The sequence below is a fragment of the Homalodisca vitripennis genome, chromosome 1 (assembly GCF_021130785.1).
Source record: "Homalodisca vitripennis isolate AUS2020 chromosome 1, UT_GWSS_2.1, whole genome shotgun sequence".
Taxonomy (NCBI): Eukaryota; Metazoa; Arthropoda; class Insecta; order Hemiptera; family Cicadellidae; genus Homalodisca; species Homalodisca vitripennis.
Genome location: NC_060207.1, coordinates 22,060,696 through 22,083,021, shown reverse-complemented (window position 1 = coordinate 22,083,021; position 22,326 = coordinate 22,060,696). Strand labels below are relative to the sequence as shown.

The 22,326-nt window shown below is 31.3% G+C and overlaps 1 protein-coding gene across 1 annotated transcript; it reads right to left on the bottom strand.

The window, feature by feature from the left end:
- Positions 1-1,540: 1,540 nt before the first annotated feature.
- Positions 1,541-22,088, bottom strand: LOC124354857. Its single transcript, XM_046805651.1, has 3 exons — positions 22,031-22,088; positions 9,891-10,180; positions 1,541-1,759 (listed from the first exon to the last, which is right to left on the bottom strand). The coding sequence occupies exons 1-3, from the start codon at positions 22,086-22,088 to the stop codon at positions 1,664-1,666; spliced, it is 444 nt and encodes a 147-aa protein (XP_046661607.1). The 3' UTR covers positions 1,541-1,663.
- Positions 22,089-22,326: the final 238 nt, after the last annotated feature.

Sequence of the window (22,326 nt, the reverse complement as noted above, 5' to 3'; positions counted from 1 at the left end):
CTTCCCATGAGATAGTTTACCCAAGTTTTAAATAATTTAACATAATATTGACCCGGGATTCCCAAGGAAACCATATCTACCAACACAATGACCTTGGGCACTCCCTGACCTGATAGCCTTCTACCGAAGTGCTCTACCCATCGATTATCCCGAAAGTGCATTGTAAATAGCTGTTTTCACAGTCCTTGACAAGAGCATTCCGGCTATAGTAGATAAAATACGACCTTGAGTTTTACCCATTAAACACAATGTAAAACACCATTACAAGTTTTTTTATGGTCATACCATTATGGCAGATATCTCATTAGAAATATGTGATTAGTATTTATTTAAACGCTCTTTAATTAGTCTTAAGAAGTGTATAAATTTTTAATACTTAAACTATGAAAAACGAAATAATTTGAAATTCTTGTCTAATAACCATTTAAAATATGTTTTTAACTTATAATTATACTACCAAAAGTGTGTAAGTAGAATATATATATATATATAAGGTGTAACTCTGTTCTTGTAGGGCTAAAATTAAGATGGCCATTAGTACTGCCGGCCCTTGACCCACCGCTGAGGTTTCGTCACTGATGTGACAAAATAGAAGATGGCATAAACACACTCTGCAACCTGCGTTTACTCACACCAGGAATTATCAAAGCCATACATGGGACTTCGCGAGTAACGTGGATATAGATTGTAAATACATCTTTTGGAAGCCACAATAATGGTTAAATGGAGACACTTGGAAAGCGTTAAAATGATCTTAACTTTCCCAACGTGCACATTGTGGAAAAATGTCCTCAAACTCCGCAAAAAAAAAAAAAAAAAAAAAAAAAAAAAAAACACCAATCATAATTATTGTTATAATAAATTTCTCAAAATTGCGTTTTAGGATTGTAATGTTGAATCATAATTTACGTGAAATATAAGGAAAAGGCAATATAGGTGTTTTACGGTATTAATTACGATTGACTTCATCAGAAGCTATGGTTTATCGTATTAAAGTCAGTTACTTTTCTTTATAAAGAGCTATAAATATATCGTCATTGATAAAAAGTACATAAAATAAACTACAACACACCTTAATCTCATTTGTTATATTGTTGTCTTCTGCATCTGTGTCAATTCTATCTGAAACTGAAAATTCAACCAAACATTTTGATCCTTTATAAGCTTGTTACAAATTTTGAAAAATACCCTTAGGGAATATGGGATACATTTATGTACTTGATAATTAGAGGGTTTTGATGACTTTATAGACATAACATTACAAAAGTATTTTTTTTTCCTTTCATTCATGAACACTTTCAGGAGTATATGTTTTTTCATTACCACATAGAGTTGAAATGTTTTGTTTCCTGAGCCTTGCCATATGTAGTTGCAGCAAAAACGTCACTCTTTCTTTGAAGTAATTATTGAAGAATGCTATTCTTTTTATTAGAGATCCAAAGTAATAGTTATATACCTAATACATAAATTCTCTAACAGAGTTTATTTCTAACCATGCCATCTTAAGGTGAGTTTAGCAGTAATAAAATACAAAAACTGCAAAATTTTTTAAAATAAATATTTATTGAACTAAATACACCATTATATAGCACCATAAATAAATAAAAATATTAGTAGTTTTCAGTCTTAAAACGGAGAAGATTTAGTTGACTGATGTTGACTATTAACAACAGGTTCTTCTGCGACACTTGTTCTTGTAACAGATGAGATCCCCACAACACTCTTTCTTCATCCCGGTCCCCGGCACTATCTTCCCACACTGTAACATATCACTGTGGTAAGTACCTATGAGAGAAACACTACGAAATAACTGTGGGAATCTATTCGCAAATAATGGATCATATACATCGCATTCTGGAACTCTCTTGTAGATTAGCATGTTTTTTTCTCTTCCAAATTTAAACATGACGATACGTTTCAATGGAAAGCATCACTCCCAAGTCTCATACTACCTTAAACGTATACGTAAGAACAAAGTAACATATTACCATTAACCAAACATTTACAATATAAAATGAGTAAAGGCGTATTCCTAGCGCACCAATCTATTCCGGCCTATAGGTGGATGGGGGGTTAGCTTGTCGTCAACGCCATCTTAATGAATTTGGATGGTAAGAAGACAAAAACATATTTCGTAATAATGTAACATCCTGCATATTGATGAATGAAAGTACTCATTGATAAATTAAGTCTCACATTCCATGAACTCACTAAGCGCTGCCTATCACTCGTAGGGCTGGAAAAAATTAAATTCTGGCTGTTTATCAAGTCTATAGTTGAGAAAGGACTCAACTGTAGACTTGAACTTTGCATAAAATTCATGTCTACATAGACAACATCCAGTTAAATAATGGTGCATTTCACTTGATCGGATTTAGCTGAGCTTTTGCGAATATTTTTACATTGATCATATGAGTAATCATTATGGAAAACTGATAGTAAAATCGTAGAATCCAATTCGTTGATAGTGTATTTCATTCAATAGGATTTAGCTAAGCATTTGCGAACAATTTTACATTGATCATATGAGTACTAATTATAGCAAATTAATGGATATCTTGAAAAAGATTTCAAGTTTGGATTTTAAATTGAACATGAAACTTCATTTCTACATGGACAAGAATGAGTTTTATGATGGTGCATATCCATCTATGATATTTTGCTGATTCTATCACTAAGTAAACTGACACGATTTCTCTTTTGTCAGCTGAGCTGATGTAAGTACTTGTTCTGTATAAGCATAAGTCCGCAGGAGGTCTCGAGGATTTAAATGAGCTATTTACTTTTGCTTACAAGGTCATTAAAGCCTGATACGGTACACGTAACACGTGGCGTACTTAAACCTTGTAATACATAACAAAATTCGGGTTGAACAATGCTATGTTTCGCTGCTAAAGTACCAAAAAGTTTGATTCACAAGTGTGTGTGTAGTGGTTTAGTTAAGTAACTGTGAAGATTGCACATTATAATTTTGTATTCCATGCATGCACAGGATTTAACCTCAGCACAAAAAGTTTTCATGAGCGTAATGTAGCAATAAGTTTGATTTTCAAGTCCCAGCTGTTGATTACTAGGAAATCACGTGGTTACGTCACGGCTGTTTACTACAATCGTAACGTAACCATTCATCTACAATTGTAATGTACATGGAATGAATTCACTAGGGTTAACAAAACTAATATTAGATATAGAATAAGATATTATTCCTTTCCAGAGACTATTATCACATTAACGAATATGTAATCACTAGATAAAAATCTAAGGTCAGAAAGTGCAGAATATTACAACACATATACAAATGAATTACCGTAAACATAATGATCTAAAACTCAGTTTTCTAAAAATAAAAGTGAATTAATTGACAACAACAATTCTCCAGACACAACAATGATATAACAGATCAATCAATTAAAATGTACTGATTTGGCAGCAGTAACCAATATATTTGGAGCACGCATTACTAAATAAGGTTATTTTATCCCTTGTTCCAAATTTATCTGGGGTACAAATCCTTATATACAATGTACAAGGTACTCGTACATCACCAATCATTATTCGCTACAAGGTAGTAGTTTACCTTGTTCTGATGCCGTCAAGGACGTTTACCGTTAGTTCTTGTCATCTTTTACCTCAAGAAAATAACGTAAATTTATCCGTGGCTGAAAACAGGTTTTTGAAGTATTTGCCAACTGTATTAAGTGTTTAAACTTGGGATTTCATCTGCTGATTACACAATCTATTTTATTTGGGAATCATCTTCACTTAGTTGAGATTTGTATCGTCTGAGGCAAAGTCTATTATTGGTATGAACATTCAATATCTAGTTAAAAACAAATACGTTGAATAATTACAACGTGTCATGAGCCAGAATCTGCATGCACAACAAGATACAAATTGAATTTAATCAATTTACAATTATACAGACGTTTGTTTGCAGTCATTTCTAGTGCATAACTTAGTTCCATACCTAGTAAGACTTTCTCTAAAAAGTATAATATATGAATAGACTTTTGATACTAAATACCCCAAAATACGATTCAATAAAAAGCAAGTTACATTTTATCAACTATAATAAATATTTTTAGTGCAAAAATATTATTCAAAATGTATTGCAGAAAAATATTATAAGATTTAATTATCTGAAGTAAATCATATACGTTTTAAGGGGAAAGTTTGTGAAGAACTTTGAATGTCTGGACATTCTGATATTTGACACTCAATCACACAAAACACTACTGGACGGATTTGGTCGTAACTTGAAATGTGCATTACTTAGATATAACAATCACACGCATATTTTTATCTCACAATATCACTCACAAATACTTTTGAAGCTTATTTAAGTTAAATCTGTTTACTTAAAGATTGGCAATATTTTTGACAACTGATAGCGTCAAAGACACGTAGTTGTCATATTACTCTGTACTTGCATGAATTATTAATATCAACAGTCATAATGCGATGCACATAGGAATGAAAAACGATGTGACCTAAATTATCGTATGCGAAGTGACAAATTGAAAACAATTTATTTGTTCTGGATTTTATTGAAAATGAGAATGTGTACATGTCGGATAGTAAAAAATTTCCTTTGACATTGTGGCACAGTAGATAAAGCAAAATAACTTAAGAGCAAGGAATTAACATGATTGAACATTCTTTCACTGCGTGATTTTAATTTTAGGAAAGAACCGAGCGCAGTGATCTTGGGATTAAAGCAAATAAAATCACAAAGCAATACCCCAGACACCAAAAGCAAATTTGTATGACCGAAATTCGTCAAGGGGAATTCGCATACGTTTATCACTGAATAGGCATACGATACTGATTTGGTATATTAATCTTGATTTAATGTCTAGATTAAACCAAGGAAATATATCATCGGTAGCGAACAGGGATTTGAATCGAAGCGTATACTGTACTGTATGAGGTTAACAGGTATTCATATCTTCAAAAAACAAGCGCTCATGTAGACGTTTTTTACTGTACTAGGCTTCTTACTCCGTGTACACCGCTATTTGAAAAGTAAGAATACCTAATCACACATACGCTAGACATAAACTAAATTATTTTAGAAATTGTTTCAACCTAAAATTAGAAATTCAGAACCTACCTGAGATGAAGTAATATTGAAATTGAACATCAGCTAAATTTAAATATAGCCGCTGAACGATTTAAAAATGAAGTCAATGTATATATCTCCTTTTTATTTAATTTATTTTGCGAAACTTACAAATAAATATAGTTGACGGAAAACTTGTTTTGGAATCTTAAAATGTTTTATACTGATTTTTCTGTTTTGTATTAAGTTTACATGTAACCTTTCTGTAAAATTGTACAATATAAAGGCTTTTATATATTGTCTATTGGAAAAAAGCAAGTTCAAATTTTTCATCGAAAGTGTAATTAATTCGAACCAGAAGTGCTTCTACAAGAGCAAACACAAAATAAAATCTACTTTGCTACGTTCCATCATTTGTTTTTTTGCTATAGATTAAAATTTGTACTAAAAGTGTATTATTTGTTAAATTATTGAATAACGTAGTATTCAATGACAAAACTCTCCCTTGTAATTAATGTATATATATATATATATATATGTATATATATATATATATATATATAATCAAAGTCTTATACTACTTAGTAATAGCACCTATGATGTGTTATATGATAGAGCCCTATGAGCTTTTTCTAGTATCAGTAGTATCACATCATGTACATATTATTGCAGTGTTCATGGTTAAGAGGATCAAAGTTTAATCTGACTCTTATATCATGTTTTGCACCGATTTAGAAAATACAAATTCTTAGGTCTCATAAACCTACTTCGGTGAAAAAGCTTTTAATTGGATCATATGTTCCTGTGAATCTGAAGCTTTTCGTTCACTGCCCCTTAATCTAACGTCCTAAGACTTTAGCATACCTCTTATCACAATCAAAGTGTCTCAAGAACGGCGATCTTTTTATTAATATATATATATATATATATATATATATATATATATATATATACTAATATGGGGTGAGTTGTTTATTTTTGTGTTTATTTATCACTTTTAGTTTAAAAATCTTTCTTTTAAACATTGTGAGTATTACTTCTTTTTTTTATTTTAAGCATACAGTAAAATACTTTTGGAAAAAGTACGACAGCTTTTCAAGTAGATTTTATCTGTAGTCTAAATATGTTTGTAGTTTGTTAATTAGCAAGATAAAAGTCAGCTGTGTCTGACAGACGCCACATAGTGCGTCTCAACTGGTAGCAACGTAATATTTATGGACTCAAGAATTGTATTAGTTTTTATTTAATACTATGACTGACCACAATACTTGTAAGAGTGGTAAGTGTTTTCCAGGGAAATGTTCATTAAATTTGTTTTGTGCATTTTTAATGCTGGAATAAATCATTATTCTAATTATTCTCTCATAATTAAAACTTCATTTACAAAATCAAAATAGGGGATTTTGTAGCTAACTTAATTTTTTCAAATGATAAGCCCCATGCAGTATGTGTATATGACTACTTCCATTTCATTGACCCTAGGTCTTGTGTCTGTTTAGTATAGTTTATGTCGGTCGGGTAAGTGATAGTTTATTTAAAATTTTCAAAAGAAATAAGTGAGAGCTCCTAAATTGGCAATGTCAAACTAGTTACTGGAAAATTGTATTGTAAGTTATCAATAAAACTCCCAGTTTAAAATTTCATCTTTATAAAACAAGTTTATATTGTGAAAGATTGTAGTAATTGCATTTTAACTAAAAACACGGGCATAACGTTGTTTTGTTCCAGATAGAAAATGCAATTTACCTGAAAAACAAGCCTTACAATGCAGTTTCTACTCTGAAATAATAATACCTATTAACCGATTCCAAGACAATCTTTATAAGCAACTGTAAGTGAGATTGAAATCAGCATCCCTTATCGGAGATAAGTATCCCATAATTGCACAAAATCCTCAAAGAATTCAATACAGAAGTAGAGAGCGGATATGACTGCTCCCATTATAGCGTTCCTAATCTCACTCCGTGACTAATGTCAAGGTCGTCACGTCATATCAGTTCAGGCACCGAGTCACGAGTCACGGTGTCTGTGGAGTCACTGTACTGCATATGGGTGACAAAGGAACTATAGGCTACTTTCCTTATAAATCAGCAGTAACTTCAATGTTTTATATATGAACATTTTATTTGATTCGGTTAAATGATAATAACGCCTTTTCAATACGTAAGTAAAGTAAACAGGATCTTCCGGACATTTGCAATCGTTCAGTGAAACAAAAATCAGTAACACTACGTTTCGAGATCTGCAATCTGATCTCTTCTTCAGAAAAACAGAGAAAAGGATCCTGTTTCCCTCAAAATCCTTCCATTGTCAAAAATAAACTTCAAACAAATGTAAGTGAGGTTTTTGAGATTTCCTCGCTGTATCTTTTTCTATTTTTGTTCGTACTACGTTTCACGGCATGGTGAAAAATCAAAATTATTGATTTGTAACTAGTTTTATGCTCTTATTCTGATGGGGAATCTACGTTAGTGAAGAAATAAATAATTGTAATTATGGGCAATATATTTTCTGTTCTTTTCAAGGTAAAAATCATAGCAAGCTATTATTAAGGTATATACAATTATACATGGAGATGCAAGATACATTTTAAACACAACACGAAAGTAAAGAAAAGTATTTTATTTAACAAAACTGGAAATATATATATATATGTCCGCACATTGTTGCATTATTTTAAAATCAAACCGATTCTTCAAGGCCTACAAAACCGGTTGCTAATGGCAGAAGATCGGCGGTCGCCGCTCTCTTCTTCCCGGGACTGAACTATTCCGTCTCATTATGTTTTATATACGTGTCAAGGTCGGTGTTGGAAACTTATTTTGGGTCTTTGGAGATTCAGATTCATGTTTTGGAAATTAATTCTGACTAAATCAAAGATTAAAACTACTCCGTTGTGTAGTACTTTGACTCAAAAAATCAATTGGATAAACCTTTAAATGGTATTACAAAGTGCAATTAATTATCAATACTAAACTTATCTGAAAAAATCATTTCATATAATGGAAAAATAAATAAAATTTTTAAAACTTCATTTCAATTCAATAAAGAATAAAATCCAGGATCAATCCCAGATCTTCCACTTTTAAAATGATTATACTTTGTTTATAATAAATTTAAACGGTAGAATGTTAAATATATTTGTTTTTATTTTACTTGATGTATTCTATCAGAATATAAGCATTTTTCTAGGCAACCCTTTCTAGCAATCATTAAAATCAAAATTTAAAGCAAGAAGCCAAAAGCCAATCGTAATAAAAAATGACCAGTGCAATGTGAGGCGAAGCAATGATAAATATTGCAAAGTATTAACAAATATTTCTTGAGAAAACAATAGATTTCGAACAACAGAATTTATAGTAACAAGAATAGAAATAGGTGTAAAACCTAATAAAGAAAACAAAAAAGATATATGAGAAAACAGAACATCTAAACAATAAATGTCTCTTTAATAACAAAAATTAATAATAACTGTAAAACTCAATCGATAATCAGATTTGTGTAAGTCCGTAAAAAACTAATCCACCAAATTTTCTTTTGTGGATGGAATTCAGTATAAAGGTTGACAAGCATTCTACCTAAAATTAGTTACTTAGCAAACCTTGAATGTCGCATTTTAATTGTTTACTATGAGAACACTATTTTGTCTCTGACAGTCTGTGATTATTATTTATAGTTGTATTTTATTTTATGGCTTGATGTCTTTAAGGACAATATAAGGTTTAAATAGTATGGGAAAGTTCAGTTTTGCATAGAATAAATAAGAGTAGCCTATTCTTGTAATAAATCATTTACGAGATTGAAAAAGTATACGAATTTGCTAAAAATAAATATTTCTTAGTTTTATTAAACACGTTAGATGTAGATATACATCTTCTGTGAATGTTTACAGTTTACAGTTGAGTTGAAAGAATAGATTGATATTTTTATTTAACTCTTAGTACGTAGTAATAGAATAATTATATACGCAATAGTTTTACACCCAGCTAAATCCATAATATTATTAAAATACTTACCATGCATAATGTCGTAATATTACTCTTGTTTCACAACGTATAACTTCGTAAATATCAACAACTCATCATGTACTCTCACTGTTAGTTTTGTTGAAATAATATTAGGTAACAGTTTATTTAAAATGGGGCATATATTAATATTTTCGTGGTAAGACATGGAAATGAATAAAAAAACATATTTAAATGATTTTGAATTTAAAAAATCTCTATTAATATTAGTATTACATTTTTTAGATATAAGAAATTTACATATAAATAAATACGAATATTATGAATATATATATATATATATAATTTCAATAAACACTGAATCGCAAAAAGTACATGCTCCGCCGGGAGTCGAACCCGGATCTCTCACTTGCCGGGTGAATGTGCTACCATTACACCACAGAGCGCTTACTTTTTCCGATTCAATTATTTTGTATTTGGCCGTATCTGTCACATATGAGTTTAAATAAGCAAACTAACATATGATCGGAAGACCATGTATATATATGTATATATATGTATATATATATATATATATAAACAATATAAAAAACCTACTATAAATTTGGAATATGTAATAAATAATAGGTAATATTAGGTTTTGTAGATTTTGTTATCAAATGTTAGTATACATATTGAATAGTAAACAACAATGTTTTATACCTGTAAAATACATGTTGATGCGTTCATACATTTCCCTAAGATTTAATTCCACTATTCCCAAAATTAATATTATTTTAAAGAACATTCAAGACAAAGCAGGTTCTTTTTTGGACTAGTCTTTCACTTGTTATAATTACACAATTTAAAGTTAGAAAGCTTACGTAGTGGTTGATGAGAACACAGGGTGGCCTCTTGTCCGCGGCAGAAGAGACGTTGGAGGACGAGGTGGGTAGTGGATCAGGATCGAAGAAGTTCTGGGCCTGCACCAGACTCAGCGCCAGTAGCAGTAACAGTGCGACAACTGACGACGTCGAGGCCATGGCGACCAGAAGGTGACTGAACAACGCAGTTAGAGAGGTAGAGGTGGGAGAGAGAGGGAAGAGTCTGCAGTTGTACCTGAAGGCTACAGTAGCCACCAGCCAGAGCCTGAATGACTGCTGCGATGACGTCACTTCCAAGAAACGTTGCGCTGCTCTACATTCTCGTCAAGTTTACGACGCATTCTTCCCGCGCGTTATCTCTCCGCCTTGTTGACATAAGTGCATTCTTATTATGTAAGAACGTTTAAGCTTGCATAAACTTGGTTGAAATACTTGCATATGATTGCCTTGTTTTAGTCACACCATTCTACATGACGAAAGTTAAAAGTAAAAACATTCGGCGTTGATTAATTGACCACATCAACCATAACATAGAATAAGGTATACCATTTTTAATTCTTAATTTTTAATAAAATATCTAATGTGTTATTTATGAACAGGTTATTTTAGGAGGGAAAGGAAGAAAATGTGGGCGGATTTAACACTATTTTTAAAGAGACAGAACACGCTAATATAAGAAAGCATTCAAAATGGTATAAGAAGGAAAATTACCAAATCTTCACGTCAATCAATATAATATTGTAAATATAAACCTAACTGTGTTAAGTGGATTGCAAGATCTTGCGGATGTATGTATGTGTCAGCTACAATATCAACAATGATATCTCTAAAGTTCGGGAAATGATAATGAAAAATGTTCAATTGTCCATCCTATGATTTATATCTTTGACGGCTCTAGTACAATATACACACCTCTAGTGTCAAACCCGAATACTCTAAAATTGTGAGTTATTTCTACTAATTACTAACTATTAATAAACCAGAAAGTTTTCCTACCAACTCATAAACCAATATTAAATGCTACCTATACGTGCAGGTAATATCAATGGTTGATAGTGGTTAGTAATATTGCTGTCGTACTCAAGACTCGTGAAGCACTTTATGAAAATCTAGGAGTGGATCTTGAGATATTCCCATCTGAGTACACTTTACTAACTGTCAGTTCTGACTAACAGATTTAATTGAATATCAAATCTCAATAATGGTCCTCTTTCCTTATTCTGAACTCCTTAATTATTTTTTAAACGTTTATATTATTTAGGAACGATCAATACGCTAAATCTAGCAAATATTAGAGTTATTTAGAGTCAGTGTTTTAAAAATATATTTGAATCAAGCAATTTATATAAAAGAGTATACAAAAAATTGTGTAATAACAGTAATATATAACTATTATTATCGAGTATACGCCTGCCCCTTCTGCCATACAATTGTTGTTAGGTCTGTTTAATAGAAAGGTTAGGTCGAGTTTGCTACGGTACTAACAACAATCAATGTCTTCTCGCGTTATAGGTCTGATCACGGAACATGAACAAGTGTGGTAGCATCTTCACAGAGTCGGCATCCTTCAGGAGGATCCGCTCTGTAGAATGTGTGATGAGCAGAATGAAACTGCCAAACACTTGCTCTTTGATTGCCCTTCAATAGCAAGGGAGCGGTATGCCATTTTTGGTAGTTTGGACAAGGGTGGTGAATTTCCCCAGGAGGACTTAATAGGTTGTTTTCGGTGGTCTGTGGAACTACTGAAATCATAGACTGATAGGCCCCATGGTGTGCTTCCGGTTGCGCAAAAGGTCCTTGAGGCTTAAGTGCATGGCGGTAGGCCTCCCTATAGAAGAAGAAGAATTCACTACAACACATAATAATGGAATGTTTAAGTGAACGCTATTCCCTACTTAAATCACAACAATCGAGTTATTAATAAAATTTAACTGCTGATTGACAGTCAGATGACAAATAAGTAATTGGGCCTCAGAATTTAAAAGGTGTTTGTTAGTGAAAATAGTGCTTTTACCAAGAAACATTAATTTTGACGAAAATTATTTCCGAATTAAAAGGAATTTACATTGAGTTTGTGTAGTTCCAAATCAAAGCTAAATAATCACACCAGGCTAAATAATTTCTATACTTTTATGTATTATGATGGCGATATGTGACTATATTTTAATATAACCTTTGAGCTTTAAATGAAAACATCTGCTTTATATAAGTTTTGACTTCGACTCCCCATTTAAAGGAAACATAATATTTTGTATATATTTCTGTACTTAACTATATACATTTAGCAGTACTCTTTGAAAATTCCACTAATCCAGTTATTAGTCAATATCCAAAGGACTATGTTAATGGTCCATGTTATAGTTGGTTTGAATAACATCAATAACATCCGTTGAAAGGTATAGAACGAAGTTATCATTACTATTATTAAATATGTGTATTATAATTTTGGATGTGCATATGCAAACTTTAATATTAAAACATACATAATTTCTGAACTCCTGCCAAGAGGGAAACTATTACCTGATTATCTGATTTGGTTAATAGCATTGTTTATAGTTTGTTATATATAAAGGTTTACGTAATTTTTGCTCTAAATTCAGTTTTCCAAGAATATAATGGAAATGTAAAACTTATTTGCATGTAATTTGTAAATTGTTTTTTAGGTTAGAGATAAATAAATGCCTTAAAAATATGAACATTTCAAATTGGCCTTTTTAATTACTCTTATGTAATTCCTGGAAGTTAAAATTAATATGGTGCATGCAAACAACGTCAGGACAAGCAAATCCTTCCTACAATAATACGTTAATTATTAACGCAGGCTTTAGTACAGATTAATTTATGGAGCAATACGCTTTCCTTAATACTACCTCGTTTGCTTTAGATTGCTAATCATCGATGTGGAAATCTAAACATGTACATTTAAACCTAAAATAATCAACAAGTACTTTTCTTTTTTCGTGCTTTATTAATGCTTCTGAAAATATTTCTTTTTAGTATGATTATCTGTCTGTCTGTCTGTCCGCTGGAAATTTTAGAATGAAAGAAGCTGTATATTTCAAATTTTGTATGAAACCTCAGCGAAGCCAAGTGGCGTGGCGTACTCTTACCATGTTTTGTTCCGTACTCAACATTAATATCACCAAATTCAGTAGTTCTCAATCTCGAATACATCGTAAGAGTTAAAGATACAGGAAGTCAAAGTCACAAGGAGATAAAACCAACAACAATGAACTATTCATTTCAGCTCTTTATTAACCACGTAGACATCATGTCTAAAAATCTGCATTCAAATTACTTTATAAAGTAATGTTAATAATTTTGTTGCAAATCGTTCTTTTGTTTCAGTTCAGTAATGCGTAGTGTATGAACTCCCAATAGCGTTTCAGTATATAGATGAAAAAGATATTGGAAACAAATATCAACGACGTATCCGGAACCTTACAGATGATTTGCTGTAATGGTTACGTGTTGTGAAAAGGAGTGGCGTTGACGAGGGTGATAGGATGTTACTGATATTCGTATTGGATCTCAAATATACATTTTTACAAAAAGGGAAGTACTTTGTAGTATTTATCATAACATAAAATAGTGTATCGGTATTACGTGTTTAGATCTTTTGAGCTTTGATATTGAAAAAAGTTGTACTGGTGTTATGACCATGATGGAATGATATAAGGATATTAGTATTTGCTTGAGTGTCAAATGATATTATAGATACTTTAATAGTTATAAAATATTTTAAATTATATTAGCAATTTAGAATTAACCATACAAAGTTATTTGGTTTATGAATCACTTAAACGCGTTGATATATTCTTTCTAAACAATTGAATGTTTATATATATATATATATATAATTTCAATAAACATTGAAAAGCAAAAAGTACTTGCTCCGCCGGGAGTCGAACCCGGATCTCTCACTTGCCGGGTGAATGTGCTACCATTGTATAATTGCCATTTATACAATTTAATATATATATATATATATATATATATATATATATATATATATATTGTATAAGAGGCTCTATGGTGTAGTGGTAGTGATAGCATACCCCCCACCCCCCCCCCCCCCCCCCCCCCGAGAAGTGATAGATCCGGGATCGTTCCGACGGAGCAAGTACGTTTTGTGATTCGATGTTTATTCAATTTTTAATTATACTAAGCGATTTGTTTGCAACATCGAAGTCTTGTTATTGGTAAACTCAATACAATATTTTAACAAAATTTAAGATCTATAAAACAAGTAATAAATTTCGTTTATAGGCTGTGTACTACTTGTAATATAACAAGTAACTCTATTACTGTTATACAATTGTAACAATATTACTGTCGTCACCAGGCATGGAAAACAATAACAATGATCCCAGCTGACTCTCGGACCAGGTCGTTACAACAATGTTATTCATCAGATATATTGCACCAGCAAGCTGTTCCCATGCAGTCTTTGTATTAATCCATAGTCTCACACTCACATGCAATATATGCTAATATATTTTCCACATTCATGTATTTGACCATTTGCAATCAGTTTTGTCAACCACTTATACGTTTAAAATCAACACTTAGAACATTCTATTAATATTAATTTATAAATGAGGACAATCATAGCAAGTTAGCGTTTGCTGAACAATTCACTCTTATTATTAAAAAGGAAGCAGGGATTTTACTCAAAGTATAATAATGCCTAATATTAAAGTATTGCTTTTAGTATAATTTGAATAAAACAGATAACTTTAACGGTGTTATTACACCACAATACTTGTATTTATTATTATTATTTCCCCCTTTAATTGTAGTTATGAATATAGATGTACAAATTTCAACATTTCCCTCATAGCACAATGTAGGGTTTCATGGGATCTTATAAGTTCATACAATATAAGATGTTTACTTTTTATACATACTAAGCCACGTAACAATGCGGATTCATCGTACAACTCAAATTAGTAAATAAGCTGGAGTTCACATTCTTTTTAAACTTTAGAAAATGACTAAAAATCCTTTCGATCGCATATGTTGCAATCGTTACCACAATTCTTTTAGTAGCCAGCTTTTGTTTTTCTGTTCAGATTATATAGCTCTAAAATAAAGATATTGTTATAATACAATATTCGTATTAGTAAATTAATATCCCAGAATAAAATGTCACTGCACAGAATAAAAGTCACGAGCACTAGAAGTCTAGAACACAAACACACATCACACCAACACAGGGAAAAGTGGGACAATCCGTTCATTTTTTCCCATCTGGACTCCAAGCAGTTTTAGGTATGCTTAATTTCTTTGCTTTCTCTTATTGCTTTCTCTCAATTTTGTAACATTTAACAATTGTAAATATCCGAAATTCTAACTTTCTTTAGCAGTTAATAACGCACTTCTAAAAAAGATCTGAATTTAATGACTTGTTCAGTATAATTCTCCACATCACTTCAATGAAATATTTGCACTTTGATTATAGTTTTAAAAACTCCATGATATGTTAAACTTCACTTCTAATAAAATTAAAAGAAACGAATATATAATATTGTAAAAGTGCATAAAAGATGTTAAGTATGGAAGGTAAAGAGCCAGTAATGAGCCAAAGGCAACGATATATCAGAGGGACTAATTATCGCAAAGTTAATTAGTATCGGCCAGCTTCAATGTGTTTGTGAACCCTGACACTCCTCCGGCCATTTTCTAGCATGCAGTTCTATTGTAACACAACATTCCAGTCTCATAACAATTACATAGAAGTGTACAATAATGTAAATTGTATTATATTTGCTTCGATCTTATTTTTCATCATTCGAGGAGTCGGAAACATTTCATTTCTGTCAGATGGCTTATCTGTAGATGTGTCTGTCCACACGATTTCTTAGAAGTAACTGATCTAACTTTTGCATCAAGCTTGATTTTTAAATATGCAACACCACGGGATTTGGCTGATCGTTAAATAAAAAAATTTTTATTGGTCTTATGGATAAGAATAAAATAGTGTAATAAATAAATATTTATACATACCTTGAACAACCATATTAAATTTTAATGTGTGACTATTAATACTAAGACTTGAAATCTTGAATGCAGCTTCACCGAAGTCCTTTACGATACAGGGTGTGACGTAATCCTATCTTATCTTTAAGTCAATGTAGAAGATCTTTACTGAATTTTAGGATAATGTTTAGAAAGGATGTTTTATTTTAGATTTATTTTTTTTAACGTGTGTGCTTAAATAATTTTAACCCTTATATTAGTCCAGATAAAGTTAGAATACGTGATGACTGAACATAGTACTGTGTCCATATGGTTACACTAGGCTGTTGTAGGTTAATCTTTTAAACCAATCATATCAGACCAAAAGGTTAGAGGCAATTCTTATTGTACAAGAACACAATGTATGTTTTCGAGAAACCAATACGGGGCAGATCTAATAAGGAACGCAAGCTTGGTACGAGTCTCAACAGAGTAAAATATTATGACTTACAGTGTTAATAGTTCACTATGTATACGCCCTTGTGTGACTCTAATGTAGTTATTGTTCCAGTTGATGCTAAAACTATATAGCACTTAAAGTTATCGTTTTGCTATTCTCTCATTTCAAACCCAACTAAATGAGCGCAATTAACAATCCATTTATTTCTTAGAAAATATTAATCAATTTCATGTTTTATATAAAACTTCCAGAACTCCTAGATCTTTGAGCGAGAAGAAATAAATGACAAAAATGATGGTTTTGTTTTGAGATTGGAAGATAAATGATTTCAGCAATTTAATTTTATCATTACAAAAGTAATGTTCAAATATATCCTCGATTCCCTAAAGTCGTTTCGTTGTGGTTGAGTCATGTTCCAAGGTAGGGTTAAATTTTAAAATCACTCCATGAATAAATATTAATTAATTTATGAGTAAGTATAAATGGTAAAAGTAAACATGTCTAATTTTTTAGTCTTCTACAAATTAATAAAATCCACTGTTTTAATTAGAACTGTATTGTAGTTTTTATTTTAGAACTATAAACCTAAAACTGTTTGTCCAGGAAGAATAATCAACATATCAAACTAAAATACAAACAAACGAACTTGCAAGAGATGCCCGCTACCATTTGTCTTTTGAGGATGGTGGCAGAATGTAATTTGAATGGTGGACCATATTAAGTGAGATACCAGTGACAATATTGAATTTATATTGGACTTGGGCCATTAAATAGAACAAAGAAAAATAGTGATATACAAGTATATAAATTAAAGATCTTTACTTATCTTTAAGTGTTTATCTCAAATATATACCATGTCTTACACACTTGAAGATGCAGAATGTGTACAAACTCTCCAGTACACATTGGGTGTTCGTTCTTTGGATTGAGGCAAACCAAAAATACAATATAAATATAGATTAGAAATTCTTATTTTACAGTCTGTCTGTATGTATGTGCGTTTTAGATTTTACTTGTTATTTGGGTAAAGATGAAAAATTAAAATTTGAAAAATTATTGATTTTGTAGTAACAAAAAGCAGAAAAATGTACATTTATTGTAAACGCTATGTATGGATTTACATACTTTCAAAATGGTGGACAAACAGAGCTGATATGCATGTTGTAAACCATGAAAATAATGCCATGGATTTGTAGTTCAATTTCACACTTTTATGCTTTAAATATCTTCATAATTTTTTTAGTTTTCACTTTGTTAAGCTTGTAATCTTTCAAATGTGTGGCATCTTAATATGTGATATGGTATTTTTGAATTCCTTCTTTTTGATTTGAGACTATAGGAATAACAATTGTGCCATATTTTAAATTATTTTTACTGGTTTCTGAAACAACAAATAAAATATTACAACATATGCAAAAGACAAACAGCAAATAAAATGTTTCTGGTCCTTGTCTATATAAATATTTGTGCCTTGGCGTAAAGGAAAACTTACCCCAAAATTACTAGAGAGTTCTTATACACCCTGAATAAAACATATTATTGGTTCTAAAAAATATTTAAGTTTAAAATCAAATGCTATTCCTTAGTGCGAATCGTGGTAAAGGTTACGAAAAAAAGTTGAAACAAGCTTTAATTATTGGGACAGGTTTCTAAAGAGTCAGTAAGAAACACAATAGTTGTATCTGAGATGGCTTCGGCGTCTGTCAATCAGATTCTCCGGGAGGCTAGTAAGGAGAGAAGAATACAAAGTCCAAAGCCGCACGTGCTCTGGATTTGTTTTTCTTTTTACCGCAAGTCCAGATATACGTTAGGAGTATTCTGTACAGCTTTTCCGTGTTGGACATTGGAGAAGTTAAAATAATTCTTCACAACTATACATTATTAACTTTAAAGTTACAAATTGAATGTACTTAATAAATCTAAATTTAAAAAACATTTATTTAGAAGTAATTGAATTTCTTGAAGAACTGGTCAAATGTAATGTCTGCACCTAAAAAGCTCCGTGCATACCTTTTACAAACTTTAAAGTTTGTAAGTATGTAAAGTTTGTATTTATATAAGTACGAGTATTATTGTTATCTGATTTAAAAAGTTAAAACTAGTTTAATATGAATATATATTATAAGTATTTGTCCAAACAAAAATTATAACAATAATAATATAACTGAAATAAAACTATTACTTTGTATTCATTCAATAATTAAATAGAGGTACTGAACGTTTTATCTTTTAAGATGTTTTATATCACTTGACAATCTTTCGTGTCAATGCACTCTCGTGCATTTCTTTCGTGATACTTTGCATAAATTTTTCAAAATTGTAGTAGTTTCAAAACCAGAAGAATAATATATTTTATTTTTATCAGTGAGTTTATATTAGAACGTATATTACAATTTATTTTTACGACAATTGTATCAATATTTTAACGTATTACAATTAGGCAACTTAACTATATTAGTATTTTATATGAAAATACAGATAAGCGCACGCAAAGTGGAGAAATACGGCATAAGTGAATAAAGTACTTTTATTAAGTTTTAATTCATTAATCAATTACCTCAAATCGTTCAATATATATTTAATTTTGTGTATGAATATATCTATTTTTATTTCAGAAATTCTTACTTGAAGTTGAATGATTAATACATATTAAAATAATATATAATAGGTCATTTTGTTTTGTTTTTTAAGTATACTTCAAAGATAACAAAGGAATGAAAAGACTATTGGCGCTTCAGTACACAGATTGTTTAATTAATTCATCTAAAAGTCCCTGAGAGACAAGCAAGACACCTTTGAAGTCTCTAAGGCGAGGCAGTTTGCGGTTACTTTGACGAATACTTCTCTACAGAATGTCTCCAGGCTATGTGTTTGTACTGGGGTCTTTTGTTATACTGTACTTGGGCGTTGTAGTGGCGTTGGGGGAGTGATAAGGGGAAAACCTTCCCCCAGGAGTCCTAAGAATAAATATAACCATTCGTACAAGACCAATCTAATCTAACTTGTTTGCATATAGCGGTAAAATATATTATTTGAAATTAGGCTTATTTAATGTTTAATGTACTCAAATATAAATGTATTCATATTATTTATCAGATACCACACGGTTTGGGTGTGCTGTCATCTCCCCCCCCCTCCCCCAAAGCCAAGTCCTAGTTACGCCACTAGGGTGTTATATAAGTATTACACAATGCGAACCATCAAACATTTATTGACATCCAGGTACATGAAATATACATTACAGGTTACAGTATCAAATCTTCATTGAATATTGATGTAGGGAACAAGTTATTATTGCAATCACAGTTGTGCATAGCTTTATTTGACTTATTTTAACAAAATATTTCTTTATCCTGTCCGACAAATTTCATACCCAGTTAAGATTTCAATTCCGTTTTATCGCCTGAAATAAGACTATTAAATTTAATATTATTCATAAATAGTTCTCAATTGTATATCTTCCATAATTTAACCCATAAATATTGGTTTTACCGTTCACTGGGTCAGTGTTTCTCTCATAACAAGTTTAATTTTAAACTTTGGTGAATACTTTAAATAAATAAATTATTAACATTGCGTACTTTAGGTAGTTCAGTAGTGCGGTATAATATGTTCGGCCCCAGGCATCAATGTTACTCTGTAGTAAGTATAAATATGATTAACGTGAATATTCACGTGGGTCTGAGAGTGTTAACATTGTGTGCTTTAGGTAGTCCAGTAGTGCTATATAACAATTTCAGTCCCATGGTCAATGTTATTCTATAGTAAGTGTAAATACACGAATATTCACGTGGGTCTGAGAGTGTTAACATTGTGTGCTTTAGGTAGTCCAGTAGTGCTATATAACAATTTCAGTCCCATGGTCAATGTTATTCTATAGTAAGTGTAAATACACGAATATTCACGTGGGTCTGAGAGTGTTAACATTGAGTGCTTTAGGTAGTCCAGTAGTGCTATATAACAATTTCAGTCCCATGGTCAATGTTATTGTATAATAAATGTAAATACACGAATATTCACGCGGGTCTGAGAGTGTTAACACTGTGTATTTGAGCTAATCCATTATTGCTATATAACTAACAATAAAAATATGACAATATTATTTTCAATAGGGTGTTTCAATTCGTATATAAGTTAATAACTTACTTTATAATTTAATATCACAATGTATTTCTCACCTTATTACGTTTTATTACTGTAAAATGATCATTATATAATTTAGAGTTTATTATGTAAATACAGACACAGATAAATTAAATAATTATCATTGTCTAAATTGTAAGATTGAGTATGAGCAAACATTAACTTCGTTTGAAATTGACTAAACAGAGAAGTAAAACATAATTCATGGAAAAGAAACATCTCTTCTGTTTGAAGAAGAATAAAAACGGCAGTTTTAATTTGATTGGTGAATGTACAGTTCAACTTTATTGTCAATTTAATCAAACACTATAAATTCTAAACAACATTAATTTAATTCCAATACTTAAATATAAACTTATAAATAGCTTAATGTAACAAAGTATTAACATTGACACGAGTAAATATTGTAAGCTTTTGTGTATATATATATATTATATGTGTGTGCGTGCGCGCGCGCGCGCGTGTGTTTGTGTGTGTGTGTGTGTGTGTGTGTGTGTGTGTGTGTGTGTGTGTGTGTGTGTGTGTGTGTACGTACGTGTTTTGTAGAAAATTAATTTACTTTCATAAAAGTTTACTCGATTTGTCAGGAAGAAATTTCCTTAGGCTCCAATCCAACCTACACACTTATTCAATTAAAGATTACCTAGAAGGATATTCTTACTACTCCTATTTTCTAATAATACCATTTAAGTGTTAAACATCTTGCACTACATTTAATCTAACTGTAAGACACTTGATAGCAACGGTTAGACCTGTTCTTTTTTATCGTTACACTTTCTTTTGAAGAAACAGAAACATATATGCACGTTTACACAGGGAAGTTTTATAAAGGATTCTTCACTATGTGTGGTTACTTTTTCGTGTTTTGAGAAATGTTTTAGTTATTAAAAATATTGTTTTGGTGACTAGCTATTATTTTGGACGGGAAAGAGATAGTTCTATAGTTTTCATAATTATTTACGTGTTGTCATGCTCTTCAAAAAAAGGGGTCACTTGCGAGATGTATACATTTAAAACTTCTAAATTTTGAGTACAAATCCCGCATTTTCTGGGGAAACAAAACATTTTCAAAACCATCAAACGAAACTTCCTTTCCACATTGCACAACTACCCAAAGGATATCTTCTTATATAAACCTTTTAAGAAAATAGAGGGAGGTTCTGACTTTTTATTTATTCTGTATGTAAAATTGTGAGATTAGTAACTATTGATCTCACATACTAAAGTGCATTCTCAAGAAATAATTAGTTTTACTAGTAGTAATGTCAAGTAGAAAGTAAGATAACCCACTTAACCGAGCCAGAAAGCATTAAAAGAACGTTTATTACGTAGCAGTTAAAGGTTTACAGCCCTTTAAACACTTTAAACGTTGACCAACGAGTTTAAGGTGTCTTCCAGACAGCCAGTTATGAGTTTGGCCATCAACAGATTAGTGCTTGTTAAAGTGGTGCAACTTGAGTCCTCAGGAAATCAGTTTTTAAAACTGGTCGCAAATTTCAACACAAAGAGTTATTATTATCTATAAACCAAGGATTGTATAAGGTCACATGAATGAGCTCTATAATTATTTACGTACCTTCACCAACACGACCGACCACTCCACTCTTCCCTGCCAGTCTCCCTCCCACAGGCATGTTTGCTGTGTTAGTCTGCAATATAATAAACTTGCTTATATGTTTCATCCCAATGATTCGTAAATATATATGAAGTCCTAACCGGGAACATATGAGTCCAATTAACAGTTTCTGTGGCCTCGTTTTAAATACCCTAAAAACTGAAGGTTTGCTTTTTGTTCATCAAATAACAGTTTAGGTTACAAGGTTTTCATTGAGTAGCTTATTGGACAGAAAAATGTAACAGATGGTCGCAAAT

Bases quoted from the DNA above. Each gene is read 5' to 3' on its own strand.
- LOC124354857 (XM_046805651.1), bottom strand. From the start codon at position 22,088: ATGCCTGTGGGAGGGAGACTGGCAGGGAAGAGTGGAGTGGTCGGTCGT. The intron at 10,181-22,030 runs GTACGTAAATAA...GTTTCTTGGAAG, and splicing joins GGTCGGTCGTGTTGGTGAAG to TGACGTCATCGCAGCAGTCA. The intron at 1,760-9,890 runs GTAAGCTTTCTA...GATATGTTACAG, and splicing joins GTGTTCTCATCAACCACTAC to TGTGGGAAGATAGTGCCGGG.